Source organism: Entelurus aequoreus, linkage group LG22 (assembly GCF_033978785.1).
Source record: "Entelurus aequoreus isolate RoL-2023_Sb linkage group LG22, RoL_Eaeq_v1.1, whole genome shotgun sequence".
Lineage (NCBI taxonomy): Eukaryota > Metazoa > Chordata > Actinopteri > Syngnathiformes > Syngnathidae > Entelurus > Entelurus aequoreus.
The window spans coordinates 11,589,054-11,605,914 of NC_084752.1; the positions used below are offsets into that span (position 1 = coordinate 11,589,054).

At 38.8% G+C, this 16,861-nt stretch overlaps 1 protein-coding gene across 8 annotated transcripts in view; it reads left to right on the forward strand.

Annotated features, from left to right (window-relative positions):
• Positions 1–16,861, forward strand: part of rptor (regulatory associated protein of MTOR, complex 1) — a 401,659-nt gene that overhangs the window by 349,231 nt on the left and 35,567 nt on the right. For 6 of the 8 annotated variants that reach the window (XR_009823861.1, XR_009823860.1, XM_062033466.1 and 3 more), the window contains one exon: positions 4,832–4,960. Coding sequence is in view for 6 of the 8 variants with exons in the window: in XM_062033466.1 (XP_061889450.1) it covers positions 4,832–4,960 (129 nt within the window). In the remaining 2 variants the exon portion in view is untranslated. The remainder of the gene's footprint in view (positions 1–4,831; positions 4,961–16,861) is intronic. The other 2 variants (XM_062033467.1, XM_062033470.1) reach the window with 1 other exon arrangement.

The following is a 16,861-nucleotide window of genomic DNA, read 5'->3' on the forward strand; positions in this document are numbered from 1 at the left end:
AGCAGCAGCGGTGGCCGGGCCCGGTAATCATTTTTGGTGATTTAGCCCCCCAATTCCAACCCTTGATGCTGAGTGCCAACCAGGGAGGTAATGGGTCCCATTTTTATAGTCTTTGGTATGACTCGGCCGGGGTTTGAACTCACAACCTACCGATCTCAGGGCGGACACTCCAACCACTAGGCCACTGATAATGGTTATAAATGATAATGATAATAAATTGTCAACTTATATTCAATTGAATAGACTGCAAAGACAAGATACTTAATGTTCGAATTGAGAAACTTAATTATTTTTTGCAAATAATCTTTAACTTAGAATTGAATGGCAGCAACACTTTGCTGAAAAGTTGGCACAGGGGCATTTTTACCACTGTGTTACATGGCCTTTCCTTTTAACAACACTCAGTAAACATTTGGGAACTAAGGAGACCAATTTTTGAAGCTTTTCAGGTGGAATTCTTTCCCATTCTAGCTTGATGTGCAGCTTAAGTTGTTCAACAGTCTCCATTGTAGTATTTTAGGCTTCATAATGCGCCACACATTTTCAATGGGAGACAGGTTTGGACTACAGGCAGGCCAGTCTAGTACCCGCACTCTTTTACTATGAAGCCACGCTGTTGTAACACGTGCAGAATGTGGCTTGGCATTGTCTTGCTGAAATAAGCAGGGGCGTCCATGAAAAAGACTTTGCTTGGATGGCAACATATGTTGCTCCAAAACCTGTATGTACCATTCAGCATTAATGGTGCCTTCACAGATGTGTAGGTTACCCATGCCTTGAGCACCCCCATACCATCACAGATGCTGGCTTTTGAACTTTGCACCTATAAAAGAATGGTTCTTTTCCTCTTTGGTCCAGAGGACACGACGTCCACAGTTTCCAAAAACTATTTGAAATGTGGACTCGTCAGACCACAGAACACTTTTCCACTTTGCATCAGTCCATCTTAGATGAGCTCGGGCCCAGCAAAGCCGGCGGCATTTCTGGGTGTTGTTGATAAAAGGTTTTCACTTTGCATAGTAGAGTTTTAACTTGCACTTACAGATGTAGCGACAAACTGTAGTTACTGTCAGTGGTTTTCTGAAGTGTTCCTGAGCCCATGTGGTGATATCCTTTACACGCTGATGTCGCTTTTTGATGCAGTACCGCCTGAGGTATCCAAGGTCACGGGCATTCAATGTTGGTTTTCGGCCTTGCAGTGATTTCTCCAGATTCTCTGAACCTTTTGATGATATTACGGACCGTAGATGGTGAAATCACTAAATTCCTTGCAATAGCTCGTTGAGAAATGTTGTTCTTAAACTGTTGGACAATTTGCTCACGCATTTGTTGACAAAGTGGTGACCCTCGCCCCATCCTTGTTTGTGAATGACTGAGCATTTCATGGAAGCTGCTTTTATACCCAATCATGGCACCCACCTGTTCCCAGTTAGCCTGTTCACCTGTGGGATGTTCCAAATAAGTGTTTGATGAGCATTCCTCAACTTCTTCAGTCTTTTATGCCACTTGTGCCAGCTTTTTTTAAGCATGTTGCAGGCATAAAATTCCAAATAACAAAGTTTACCAGTTCAAACGTTAAGTATGTTGTGTTTGAAGTCTATTTAATTGAATATAAGTTAAAAAGGATTTGCAAATCATTGTATTCTGTTTTTATTTACCATTTACACAACGTGCCAACTTCACTGGTTTTGGGTTTTGTAGAATGACAGTAATGTGATCCCTTCTCAAAAGTTATTTTCGAAAACTGACAGGATTCATAATAGAAATACAATACAAAGTAAAAATGTGCTCATCGGCCACAACTTTTACGGGCCTAAAAAATAGATGTCCTTGGGGCGATATAGCTCAGTTGGTAGAGTGGCCGTGCCAGCAACTTGAGGGTTCCAGGTTCGATCCCCGCTTTCGCCACCCTGCCGTTGTGTCCTTGGGCAAGACACTTTACCCACCACACTGGTTTAAATGTAACCTTTTGAGTCACTAGAGAAAAAGCGTAATATAAATATAATTCACTTCACTTCACTTTACACTATGCCAGTACTTCTCTCACAAGTCATTAATGACAGCCGTTACCTTGCACAACATATGAAGGAACATCGATTCACGACCTTTAAATGGTTCTTGATCAGGGTTGGTTAATCGAAGAGTTTGTATTTTGAAGCTATTTTGCCATTAAAAAAAACAATGTAAACATGAATAAAGGGTTAGAGCCATGAGAAAAGTTCATATTTTAGTAAAAATTTTTATACTTTTCAACTCAATATAAAGCACTATACAGTACAGTATATGAAACAAACAAGGGCCTGATGGATCAACTATCCCTTTATTCACAAAGTCAAAAAACAACAACTAACTGAACTGGCCGCCTTGGTTACACGCACACACACACGCTGGTACCAGCCCTCTGGGGCACTCACTGGTTGAAAACACAGAATTCCTTAACTGTAACAGCCAAGGCGCAGCAATGATTAAGAATAAAAAAATTAAATCCACTCTAACTTGTTGGTTAATCTTCTTTGTCTGCGGCAGGGCGATGGGCGATGAGGATACTTCCTGAATGTTTCAAACCACACATTGCTGGGAAAACAAACAATGAGCAGTAGGGGTGTAACGGTACAAGAAATTTCGGTTCGGTACATACCTCGGTTTAGAGGTCACAGTTCGGTTCATTTTCGGTACAGTAAGAAAACAACAAAATATAAATTTTGGGGTTATTTATTTACCAAATTTGCAAAATCTTCCACCAAAAATATTTTTCTTACTGGAATATTTGATGTGAAGTAATCGGAACCTTGGATAGGTCAATAATTCATAATAACATTGATTTTGATTCAATATTATGTTTTGAGCAACGAAAGTTTGAAAAAAAAAAAAACAGCTTTGTTTTATTAGTCAACATTGCAACTTTTTCTAAATTACATTTACCGTAATTTCCGGACTATAAGCCGCACCTGACTATAAGCCGCACCAGCTAAATTTAGGGGAAAATACAGATTGCTCCATATATAAGCCGCACCCGACTATAAGCCGCAGGGTTTTGATGTGTAATTACCGTAGTATATAGGGGTTCCTGCTACCACGGAGGGGATTGTCGGGACAGAGATGACTGTTTGGGAACGCAAAGCATCCCATTTATTAACAATAAATCTTTCAATCATTCAATCAAACTTTCACATCTTTGACATGGCGAACAGCATTCCTGCAGAGTACAAATAATACAACGGTGCAGAGTAATACAAAGTGCTCGCCTGTACGCTATCAAAATAACCAGCCTACCGGTATATGAAAAGTCAGTCTTTAATCATTGTGTCATCGTCTTCCTCCTGCGTACTAAAACCACCGAAATCCTCTTCGTCTGTGTCGGAGAAGAACAGGCCGTAAATAAGCCGCACCCTTGTATAAGCCGCAGGGACCAGAACGAGGGGGAAAAGTAGCGACTTATAGTCCGGAAATTACGGTAACCTTTAAGCTTTTTTATTTCACTTTTGTTATGTTTTTGTTTATTTTAATAGTATTTTTAGAATGGCCCGCGGGCCTTTAAAACATTAGCTGTGGGCCGCAAATGGCCTCCGGGGCACACTTTTGACACCCCTGCAATAGATAATAAAAAATCTGATAAATCTATGGATAAAAAGCAGAGCCTGGCGACGCATGCACGTTTATCATAACTCTCTCGCTCTCTCTGTCTCTGCCCCTCCCTCACCAATGCTGCTGCGCGCACAATTTGTTTTGTTTTCAACCCCTTCTTAACCCTGAACGTACATTGAAAATACATGCAACCCTAACTCAAAATGCCGGACATTCGAGGCATTTAAAAAACTCCGCCCTGACAGCTCCGCAAAAGAGGACATGTCTGGTGAAAAGAGGACGTATGGTCAGTCTATCCTAGCCCGTTAGCTGCTAGCATGCCGTGTGTTGTGCCTCGGTGTGCATTGTTTACACAACGTGCGTTATGCTACTTAATATGTCCTTGTGGAAACTCGTTCGGTACACCCCCGTACCGAAACGGTTCAATACAAATACACGTGTCGTTACACCCCTAATGAGCAGTAAGCACCGGATATTGATCAATCCGCCCACAATGCCAGGCACAAAATGGCTGCCTTGCTAGCACACAATGGGTGGATAAAACGTTCGTACACGTAGAGAGGCTCGGTCTGCGTTTTGTAAATTGAAAAGTTCATACAATGTGGGGTTTGTAAATCGAGGATCTACTGTAATCAGAATGACAAGTCACAGAAATGTCAATAAAACATCAGAAGTGTTGTGGCTTGTGCAGCCCTTTGAGACACTTGTGATTAAGGGCTATATAAATACACTTTGATTGATTGATTGGTTGATTGAAGTGATGCTGCAGGGAAATGGGTGGTGGCATGAAAGCTCTGAGTGAGCGCCAGAAGAGGATATAACAGGTGTAGCACGATACAAACAGCCTAGTGTGAGTGCGCCCTAAGAATAATGCCTGCATTTCCTCTCATGCCTTCCGAAAGTTTGATAAAAGCTCCAAGATTAATGACTTAAATTCAATCTCATCAAAACGTAATGTGACTCCATCAGCCTCGCTCCAAAGGACATCGACGAGGACATTAGTTATACTAAAAAATATATATCTAGTGTTTAAAAGTGAGAGTGAACCGCTAAATGTAAATCAAGTCCAGACTTTTATGGGCTGTAATAAGTTCTGAGCGAGAGTGTGTGGACATGTTTTATGTGGGACTGTGTCTTTTGCTGGGTAAGCCCGGCAGGACTGGTAACACGACTCTATTCAAAGTTTTCATCCAACCATTACATCGCAGTCACGTCGAAAAATCGTTTACGTTTTATTCTTTTCCAGACGACGGTGCCTTGCGTGTTTGGAAGAACTTTGCTGACCAGAAGAATCCGGAAATGGTGACGGCGTGGCAGGGCCTGTCTGACATGCTGCCCACCACCAGAGGTCAGCCCTCCTCCACCAGCACTCACAGTAAAGACCATTGTTTTATCTTTCCCCACCCAACCATAGTTCTTGTTGTACTTGGTATCCGTCTGCTCACTCACGCATTCGCACTTTTTCCTGACTTGTTCCTACTAATTCAAATGCATTTTGCTTGTTCCAATGCAAACAAAAAGCATACATTTGGAAGGATTTTCAAACACAAGTTTGCAGTAAGAATGGGCTCTACTGCAAATTTTGGTATCACTCCAATACCAAGTAAATACAGGACCGGTATCGCCAACACCCATAGTGGTGGCGATGTTTTTTACTTCAATTTTTTCAAGGTTATTGAATGATTTCAGTTGTTTGCTAATTATGAGTAAGTCATAGTTCACATTGAGCACATTCACTTCCTCTGTGAATGTGAGATCTGCGACAGTTGTAGTCTGTCGTTCCAGTCCAGGGATGATGGTGTGAAGCAGTGTTTTTCAACCTTTTCTGAGCCAAGGCACATTTTATTCATTGAAAAAATCCAGAGGCACACAACCAGCAGAAATCATTTAAAAAAGAAACTCAGCTGCCGATATTGACAATAAAAAGTCATTTTCGCAATTGTTGAATATGAATTCAAACCGTAACCAACCATGCTTCACTATAGCTCTTGTCTCAAAGTAGGTGTACTGTCACAACCTGTCACATCACGTTGTGAGTTATTTTGAGTTTTTTGACGTTTTTCTGTGTGTCGTTTTTAGTTCTTGTCTTGCGCTCCTATTTCGGTGGCTTTTCCTGTTTTGTTGGTATTTTCCTGTAGCAGTTTCATGTCTTCCTTGAAACGCTATTCCCCGCACCTGCTTTGTTTTGGCAATCAAGACTATTCAAGTTGTACAGACGCTGTCCTTCTTTGTGGGGACATTGTTGATTGTCATGTCATGTACGGATGTACTTTGTGGACGCCGTCTGCTCCACGCGCCGTAAGTCTTTGCTGTCGTCCAGCATTCTGTTTTTGTTTACTTTGCAACAAGTTCAGTTTTAGTGTTGTTTTGCATAGCCATCCCTAAGCTTCAATGCCTTTTCTTAGCGGCACTCGCCTTTTGTTTATTTTTGGTTTAAGTGTAGGATACCTTTTTACCTACATATTCCCACATATTGTGATCACGACAAACCATGTTCCCGACATCTACAAAGCATTTAGCTACGTTCTGCCACCTACTGATATGGAAGAGTATTACACGGTTACTCTGCCGAGCTCTAGACAGCACCGACACACAACAATCGCACATTATTTGCGGATTATAATTACTGATTTGCAAAAAATATTTTTAACCCAGTTAGGTGAAATTAAATAATCTCCCACGGCACACCAGACTGTATCTCACAGTGGTTGAAAAACACTGGTGTGAAGGGTATCAGGTTAAAGGTATTACCTTTGTTCCTCACAGGTAATTTCAATTTGAAACTCTTAGACTCTTAAACCCTGGGCTTGAGAGGCTTGCTAGAAAAGACAAAATAAATAAGGTCTACATGAATGGTATTGATGTCAAAGAAAATGGATGTGGGGTAAAGCAGTGGTCCCCAACCTTTTTGTAGCTGCGGACCAGTCAACGCTTGAATGTGTCCCACGGACCGGGGGGGGGTTGGGAGGGTATTTTTTCATTTTATTTTATTTTTTTCATAAAGAAATCCAATCATGTGTGCTTACGGACTGTATCCCTGCAGACTGTATTGATCTATATTGATATATAATGGATATCATTTTATTTATTTATTTATTTATTTATTTATTTCTTGTGCGGCCCGGTGGTTGGGGACCACTGGGGTAGAGGATTACTGGAGATGTGGAATGTACACACAGGTAACTACTCTGAAAAATGCATTTAGTCTTCAGGTGAAGTTTGCTGAGTATAAAAATTAACCTGAAATTTTTGATTGAAAGAAACAGCTGTTCTAAATGTGTCCACCGGATGTCGCAATAGCAATTCTTTGTATCTTTGTAGATGATGCTACATATGTACAAAATAAACCACATTGTGTTAGTACATCAGTTGAGGAAAATTATCAAACTACATAAATAACATCCTGTAATTTGATTTTGATAAAAAAAAATGTATCTTGATATATTGAAAATTAACACCAATGAGTTCACTCATGAACATTATCACATAATTTATTCAGAAAATTTTAATAAGGACAAATAAAGATAGAATACTATTAACCGCAACATGTTAGTGTAAAAAAACAACAACATTATAATTTGTACATTTTCAGATTGTGCTTGTTTTATTTTTAAAGAAAGAAAACAATCTGAAGTTATTTTTAAGTTATCGTGCTGTGATTTTGCCAGTCCGGCCCACTTAGGAGTACATTTTTCTCCATGTGTCCCCCAATCTAAAATGAGTTTGACACCCCTGCACTACACCCTTTACAGCTGAACTTAATATGACCTTCCTTAAAAAATGGTAATGCACATCCAACTATGCAATGTTTTACAACATTTTGTTCTAATTAAAACAGATTAGAGTACACCTAACTTTTAGTGAGTAGTATATATTCCTCTTTGCAGCACCTCTCAAGCTCTTCATCATACAGGATGTCTCTGTACATTGCTGCATTTATATTTCCCTCTATCCTGACTACCCTCCCTGTTTGTACTGCTAAAAAAACATCCCCATAGCATGATGCTGCCACCACCATGCTTCACTTCACAGGAACATCTTGGATGGAAATCAATGCTTCCCATCCAACCAGATGGAGCTTGAGAGGTGCTGCAAAAGAGGAATGGGCAAAACTGCCCAAAGATATTGTAGGTGTGCCGAGTTTCTGGCATTGTATTCAAAAATAATTTGAATTGCTGCCAAAGGTGCATCAACAAAGTATTGAGCAAAGGCTGTGAATACTTATGTACATGGGATTTTTTTAGTTGTAATGCATTTGCTAAAAAAAAATAAAATTAATTGTCATTATAGGGTATTCTCTATAGAATTCTGAGGACAAAATGAAAGAAAAAAAAAAGCCTTATTCCATTTTGGAATAAGGCTGTAACATATTAAAATGTGGGAAAAAGTGAAGTGCTGTGAATAATTTCCAGTTGTGAGCAGGTCTACTCTATAGTCATTTCCATCAGTCTGCACCAATATAACTCTGTGCTGCTCCCCGTTGGCAGCTGTCATATCATGTGACACATGTCATTGAATAATTCATCAGTCATAACTGACATGCCTGTTTAACTGTCGGCTTGCTTTAAGATCATTGTTGTGGGTGTTGCAGGACTGTATATAGTTTGTGTGTCACTTTAGACTGGCATTATGTTTTTTCGGGGTTTTGCTGTCGTGTTTAACGTGCATTTGACACCTCGCCGCGATTTGCTCAGGCTGGGACGTTGGCAAATGTTGAAATGTTTGCACCGGTGTGTGACATCCACAGTGCAAACTGAGTAGAAAAGAAGCCATCTTATGTGTTTTATTTACTCTTGATGCTTCTCTGCGCCTGTGTCTGTTAGCTTAAGGTCACTTATGTTCACTTCAACACAGGGTTGTCCAAACTTTTTTTTCACTAAGGATCACTTACAGAAACATTAAAGGATGCAGGGGTAACTTTGTTACATCGTGTCTATCAGAGGCCCCCAAACTACGAATCCTAACAACTTTGTTTTTGTCCTGATTAAGAGAAATTATTGGACGGTGGAATGGTTGGAGTGGGTTGAAAAATGTGGAAGGAGTAGTCACCAGAAAAAAGGGTTTGAAAAAAAGGGAATTCTGGGAATTCCTGGAATTTTTTTGTACCAAGAAAAATAATGGTTTGAATTTCCAGGATGAGTGTAATATGTTGAAGGTGGAATGGTTTGAATCGGTTGAAAAATGTGGAAACGGTGGAAGTTTGAAAAATGTCCAATTCATTTTATAAGGGAAAAATGTCTCAGAAAACCTGGAATTCTGGGAAATCTGGGAATTTTTCCAGTTCAAAAAACAACTTCGTTTTTTGTCCTGATTTAGAGGAATGTTTGGACAGTGGAACGGTTGAAGCGGATTGAAACATGTGGAAGGAGTAGTCGCCAGAAAAAAGGTTTTGGAAAAAAATGGAATTCTGATAATTCCTGGATTTTTTTAAACTTGTAATACTGATAGTTTGAATTTCCAGGATGAGTGGAATATGTTGAAGGTGGAATGGTTTGAATAGGTAGAAAAATGTGGAAATGGTGGAAGTTTGAAAAAATGGCCAATTCATTTTAAAAGGAAAAAATGTCCAGGAAAACCTAGAATTCTGGGAAATCTGGGAATTTTTCCAGTTCAAAAATCAACTTCGTTTTTTGTCCTGATTTAGAGGAATGTTTGGACAGTGGAACGGTTGAAGCAGGTTGAAAAATGTGGAGGGAGTAGTCGCCAGAAAAAAAGTGTTTAAAAAAAGGAAATTCCTGGAATTTTTTTGAACAAGCAAAAATGATAGTTTGAATTTCCAGAATGAGTAGAATATGTTGAAGGTGGAATGGTATGAATCGGTTGAAAAATGTGGAAACGGAAGTTTGAAAAATGGCCAATTCATTTTAAAAGGGAAAAATGTCCCGGAAAACCTGGAATTCTGGGAAATCTGGGAATTTTTCCAGTTCAGAAAATAACTTTGATTTTTGTCCTGATTTAGAGGAATGTTTGGACAGTGGAACGGTTGAAGCGGGTTGAAAAATGTGGAAGGAGTAGTCGCCAGAAAAAAGGGTTTGGAAAAAAAGGGAATTCTGAGAATTCCTGGGATTTTTTTGAACTTGGAATAATGAAAGTTTGAATTTCCAGGATGAGTGGAATATGTTGAAGGTGGAATGGTTTGAATCGGTTGAAAAATGTGGAAACGGTGGAAGTTTGAAAAATGTCCAATTCATTTTATAAGGGAAAAATGTCTCAGAAAACCTGGAATTCTGGGAAATCTGGGAATTTTTCCAGTTCAAAAAACAACTTCGTTTTTTGTCCTGATTTAGAGGAATGTTTGGACAGTGGAGCGGTTGAAGCGGATTGAAACATGTGGAAGGAGTAGTCGCCAGAAAAAAGGTTTTGGAAAAAAATGGAATTCTGATAATTCCTGGATTTTTTTAAACTTGTAATACTGATAGTTTGAATTTCCAGGATGAGTGGAATATGTTGAAGGTGGAATGGTTTGAATAGGTAGAAAAATGTGGAAATGGTGGAAGTTTGAAAAAATGGCCAATTCATTTTAAAAGGAAAAAATGTCCAGGAAAACCTAGAATTCTGGGAAATCTGGGAATTTTTCCAGTTCAAAAATCAACTTCGTTTTTTGTCCTGATTTAGAGGAATGTTTGGACAGTGGAACGGTTGAAGCAGGTTGAAAAATGTGGAGGGAGTAGTCGCCAGAAAAAAAGTGTTTAAAAAAAGGAAATTCCTGGAATTTTTTTGAACAAGCAAAAATGATAGTTTGAATTTCCAGAATGAGTAGAATATGTTGAAGGTGGAATGGTATGAATCGGTTGAAAAATGTGGAAACGGAAGTTTGAAAAATGGCCAATTCATTTTAAAAGGGAAAAATGTCCCGGAAAACCTGGAATTCTGGGAAATCTGGGAATTTTTCCAGTTCAGAAAATAACTTTGATTTTTGTCCTGATTTAGAGGAATGTTTGGACAGTGGAACGGTTGAAGCGGGTTGAAAAATGTGGAAGGAGTAGTCGCCAGAAAAAAGGGTTTGGAAAAAAAGGGAATTCTGAGAATTCCTGGGATTTTTTTGAACTTGGAATAATGAAAGTTTGAATTTCCAGGATGAGTGGAATATGTTGAAGGTGGAATGGTTTGAATTGGTTGAAAAATTTGGAAATGGTGCAAGCTTGAAAAATGGCCAATTCATTTTAAAAGGGAAAAATGTCCCGGAAAACCTGGAATTCTGGGAAATCTGGGAATTTTTCCTTTTTTTTCCAGTTCAAAAAACAACTTTGTTTTTTGTCCTGATTTAGAGGAATGTTTGGACAGTGGAACGGTTGAAGCGGGTTGAAAAATGTGGAAGGAGTAGTCGCCAGAAAAAAGGGTTTGGAAAAAAAGGGAATTCTGAGAATTCCTGGGATTTTTTTGAACTTGGAATAATGAAAGTTTGAAGTTCCAGGATGAGTGGAATATGTTGAAGGTGGAATGGTATGAATCGGTTGAAAAATGTGGAAATGGTGGAAGCTTGAAAAATGGCCAATTCATTTTAAAAGGGAAAAATGTCCCGGAAAACCTGGAATTCTGGGAAATCTGGGAATTTTACCATTTTTTTCCAGTTCAGAAAACAACTTTGTTTTTTGTCCTGATTTAGAGGAATGTTGGACAGTGGAACGGTTGAAGCGGGTTGAAAAATGTGGAGGGAGTAGTCGCCAGAAAAAAGGGTGAAAAAAAGGTTTGGGAAAAAAAAGGAAATTCCTGCAATTTTTTTTGAACAAGCAAAAATGATAGTTTGAATTTCCAGAATGAGTAGAATATGTTGAAGGTGGAATGGTATGAATCGGTTGAAAGATGTGGAAATGGTGGAAGCTTGAAAAATGGCCAATTCATTTGAAGTGGGAAAAATGTCCCGAAAAACCTGGAATTCTGGGAAACCTGGGAATTTTTTTAATTTGTCAAGGTAAAGCCCACGATTCCTGAATAGGCTGAACAGTTTGAAGTTGGAACGGTTTGAATCGGGGGGAAAATGTGGAAGGTAGAGTGCGCCAAAATCTGGAGAAGAGGAACAAATAGATGAATTTTTGTGTAGAAAACCATGTGTGAATGCTTTGGAGCATTCACACAATAACAATTGGAGAAAAAAGATGTTAAAAAAAAAATAAAAATGTTTAGATATTTTCATCATTGCCTCTTTATGTCACAAGTAAAAGTCCAAATAATGGCTAGTTTCAACTTTTGAACTACAAATATGTGTCAAGTTGAGTGAGCCATTCAAATGAGGAGAACAGCAGTACCGTATTTTTCGGAGTATAAGTCGCTCCGGCCGAAAATGCATAATAAAGAAGGGAAAAACATATATAAATCGCACTGGAGTATAAGTCGCATTTTTGGGGGAAATGTATTTGATAAAATCCAACACCAAGAATAGACATTTGAAAGGCAATTTAAAATAAATAAAGAATAGTGAACAACAGGCTGAATAAGTGTACGTTAGAGATGCGCGGTTTGCGGACACAACTGCGGACTCTGCGGATAATCCGCGGGTCGGGCGGATGCATGACGAAAAAAATAGATTTTAAATAGATTCGGGCGGGTGGCGGTTGAACCAATTCAGAAAAAAAAAATACATAGTTAAATGTTGTTACCCACATACGAAAAACGAGCAGCACTCTTTGAAACAGGCAATTATTCATCAGGCACTGCTGCAGCTGTCCCACCAAATGTCTTCCCCCCCATACAAAAGCCTCCCCCCCATTTACTTCCTGGGCTGCGTCCAATAAAGTCACAAAGTTGCCGGGGGTCCTTAACCCGCACGCGACTGTCCTGTTTCGCGCCTGTACAAAAAAAAAAACAATAATCGATTTCTTTAGATTCGAGCAGCTGTCAAAGACGAAGTATCCTTCCAGCGACGGGCAGTCAAAGCCGAAGTGCTATCGATCGCTGTCAATGACGTAAGAGGAAACATGACCACGGAAGTAAATGGGGGGGGTTTGTAGGGGGAAGAAATTTGGCGTGACACAGCACACCACAAAACAACACAACAGGAGAAGAAGAAAAAAATAACAAGACGGCAACGCCGGCTACAAACGTGGTAAGCGACAAACTAAAAAAGGGAATACTAAAGACCAGGGGAAAAAAATAATAATAGTCAACACTTTTTTAATGGAAATGACAATAATATTATAATAATGATAAATAATAGCCTCTATTGCGTGACCAAGAGATATTAATGCATGGCACGCATTGAATGTCTCTGCTGCATTGGATCAGTCTCCTTTCTTTAACAGGAATGCCTTGCATCGTCTATATTAGATATATAACAACGGGTGGGTGGCGGGTGGTTGTGGTTTTGATAAAATGTTAGTTCGGGTGGATGGCGGGTGGATGACGACTTTTGTGATGCGGTTGCGGATGAAATAGTTGCCTATCCGCGCATCTCTAGTGTACGTTATATGAGGCATAAATAACCAACAGAGAAGGTGCCTGGTATGTTAACGTAACATATTATGGTAAGAGTCATTCAAATAACTATAACATATAGAACATGCTATACGTTTACCAAACTATCTGTCACTCCTAATCGCTAAATCCCATGAAATCTTATACGTCTAATCTCTTACGTGAATGAGCTAAATAATATTATTTGATATTTTAAGGTAATGTGATAATAATTTCACACATAAGTCGCTCCTGAGTATAAGTCGCACCGCCGGCCAAACTATGAAAAAAACTGCGACTTATAGTCCGAAAAATACGGTATTTAAAAAAATTATAATAATAATCACAACTGTAATTTATGTGTTTCATTTGATGTGTGGTATATAATTTGTGGCCATAGCATTTGCCTTGTGGCTGACTGCAGTCCCGCTTCTGCTTTGTGTTGTGGCTTTTTTCTCTTTGTGCCCTCACTTTCTCATTATGTTGAGCATTGTCAGCTGCAGTAAAAATGTTCTCATAAAACAATGAAAGCATTATCTGTATCCATTACCATCTTCATGTGCGATGTGCCTTTTCATACAGCATCTCCACTACGTGTTTTCAATTAGGCAAACATTTGGCTAATTTCTTGTGACGCAAGCAGTGCAACCAGGAGGAGTGAGTGTATAAATGAGTGAGTGTATTAATGAGCGAGTGTATTAGCAGTGCAGAGGTGTTGGCCCCTCGCTGTGTGCACTTAAAGTGAGAGCCACATAGTCGCTGCAGGGACCTGGCACAAGGCAGCGCACTAACAAGCATACAGTAGCTGTATTGTGACACAAATTGCCTCAAGAGACTTGTCCGTTTCCACAGTGTGCCTCGTTTTCTCTCGGACTCTTTTGACTGCTGCATGTGCACTTGGTGACCAAGTCCGTCTCTGCGCCACATTTTGTTGTTCGATGAGGTCCATTTTAGCATAATAAGACACTCCAGTTTGTTTGAGAGGTGCAGCTGCAGTTTGTGGTATAAACAGTTTAGAGTTGCGACTTTTTCTAGATTGTGGAATTGTGTGACTGTGAAGTGCATTCATGTAAAAATGTACAAAACCCAAATAGACGGAATAGAAATTGAAAGAGTAAATGAAACCAAATTTGTAGGTATAATGATTGATGATAAATTGAACTGGAAATCTCATGTAAAAAATATACAACATAAAGTAGCAAGAAACACGTCAATAATGAATAAAGCAAAACATGTTCTAGGCCAAAAATCACTTCATATTCTCTACTGCTCGCTAGTGTTACCATATCTGAGTTACTGTATAGAAATATGGGGAAATAACTACAAAAGTACACTTCATTCATTAACGGTGTTACAAAAAAGATCAGTTAGAATAATACATAATGTTGGATATAGAGAACATTCAAATCCTTTATTTATTGAATCAAAGATACTGAAATTCCACGACATAGTGAATTTGCAAACAGATACAATTATACACAAAGCAAACTATAACCTGCTACTCAAGAATATACAACAATTCTTCTCAACAAAAGAGGAGACATATAATCTTAGAGAAAAATGTAATTTAAAACATTTGTATGCACGTACAACTCTTAAGACCTTCAGTATATCAGTATGTGGAATTAAATTATGGAATGGATTAAGCAAAGCAATGAAACAATGTACTAACATGATTCACTTCAAGAAACTCTGCAAACTTAAAGTGTTTACAAAGAAGAAGAACCATGACAAACATTCTGAATTTATTTAATCCATCTATTCTTTCATTCTCAAAATAATCTTACTTATCTCATCATATGAAATATAACTTGCTTCACCAATTATTATTTATTTATTTATTTTTATTGTGATTACTTATGGAGTATATTGTGAATAAATTAAGAACAGGAAGTGAACAAAAGTTTTAGCAACTGTTATGTAAAAGAAAAGGGGTAGGATTTAATAAGCTCTGCTTCTTCCTACTCCTTTTCGAACATGTTGAAAAGAGAAACTGGAAATTGTGATGTATCATGTTGTATGCTTGCATGTTCCAAATAAACTCAAACTCATGTGGAGTTGGCACGTTGTGTAAATGGTAAATAAAAACAGAATACAATGATTTGCAAATCCTTTTCAACTTATATTCAATTGAATAGACTTTAAAGACAAGATATTTAACGTTCGAACTGAAAAACTTTTTTTTTTTTCTGCAAATAATCATTAACTTAGAATTTAATGGCAGCAACACATTGCAAAAAAGTTGGCACAGGGGCATTTTTACCACTGTGTTACATGGCCTTTCCTTTTAACAACACTCAGTAAACGTTTGGGAACTGAGGAGACCAATTTTTTAAGCTTTTCAGGTGGAATTATTTCCCATTCTTGCTTGATGTACAGCTTAAGTTGTTCAACAGTCCGGGGTCTCTGTTGTGGTATTTTAGGCTTCATAATGCGCCACACATTTTCAATGGGAGACAGGTCTGGGCTACAGGCAGGCCAGTCTAGTATCCGCACTCTTTTACTATAAAGCTAAGCTGTTGTAACACGTGGCTTGGCATTGTCTTGCTGAAATAAGCAGGGGCGCCATGATAACGTTGCTTGGATTGCAACATACAGTATGTTGCTCCAAAACCTATATGTACCTTTCAGCATTAATGGTGCCTTCACAGATGTGTAAGTTACCCATGCCATGGGCACTAATACACCCCCATACCATCACAGATGCTGGCTTTTCAACTTTGCGCCTATAAAAATCCGTAATGGTTCCTTTCCTATTTGGTCCGTAGGACACGACGTCTACAGTTTCCAAAAACAATTTGAAATGTGGACTCGTCAGACCACAGAAGACTTTTCCTCTTTGCATCAGTCCATCTTAGATGAGCTCGGGCCCAGCAAAGCTGGCGGTGTTTCTGGGTGTTGTTGATAAATGGCTTTCGCTTTGCATAGTAGAGTTTTAACTTGCACTTACAGATGTAGCGACCAACTGTAGCTACTGACAGTGGTTTTCTAAAGAGTTCCTGAGCCCATGTGGTGATATCCTTTACACACCAATGTTGCTTTTTGATGCAGTACCACCTGAGGGATCGAAGGTCTGTAATATCATCGCTTTTCCAGATTCTCGAAACCTTTTGATGATATTACAGACCGTAGATGGTGAAATCCCTAAATTGCTTGCAATAGCTGGTTGAGAAATGTTGTTCTTAAACTGTTGGACAATTTGCTCACGCATTTGTTGACAAAGTGGTGACCCTCGCCCCATCCTTGTTTGTGAATGACTGAGCATTTCATGGAAGCTGCTTTTATACCCAATCATGGCACCCACCTGTTCCCAATTAGCCTGTTCACCTGAGGGATGTTCCAAATAAGTATTTGATGAGCATTCCTCAACTTCCTCAGTCTTTTTTGCCACTTGTGCCAGCTTTTTTTTGAATATGTTGCAGGCATCAAATTCCAAATGAGCTAATATTTGCAAAAAATAACATTTTCCAGTTCGAACGTTAAATATCTTGTCTTTGCAGTCTATTCAATTGAATATAAGTTGAAAAGGATTTGCAAATCATTGTATTTTGTTTTTATTTACCATTTACACAACGTGCCAACTTCCCTGGTTTTGGGTTTTGTACTTAAATGGTAAACAGTAAATGTTAAAAGTATATCAAACAAACCTTTAACGAAGTGATCGCTGCAAACTTGTGCATTCTTCGACTCTGTTCCCTCGAAGTAGGGTGTATGTCACTTTTCTCATTGTCATTTTGTAAAAGCTTGCACTCTTCCGCCCTTCTTCATTACTTCTTGAGGAACTTTTAACATTTTTACAATTTGATCGGTTTCAACAGCCGAAAACAAGGCCAGCATAGGGCTTTTTTTTTTCTTGGAGAAAGGCTAAATGGCGCCAAGTACCCAT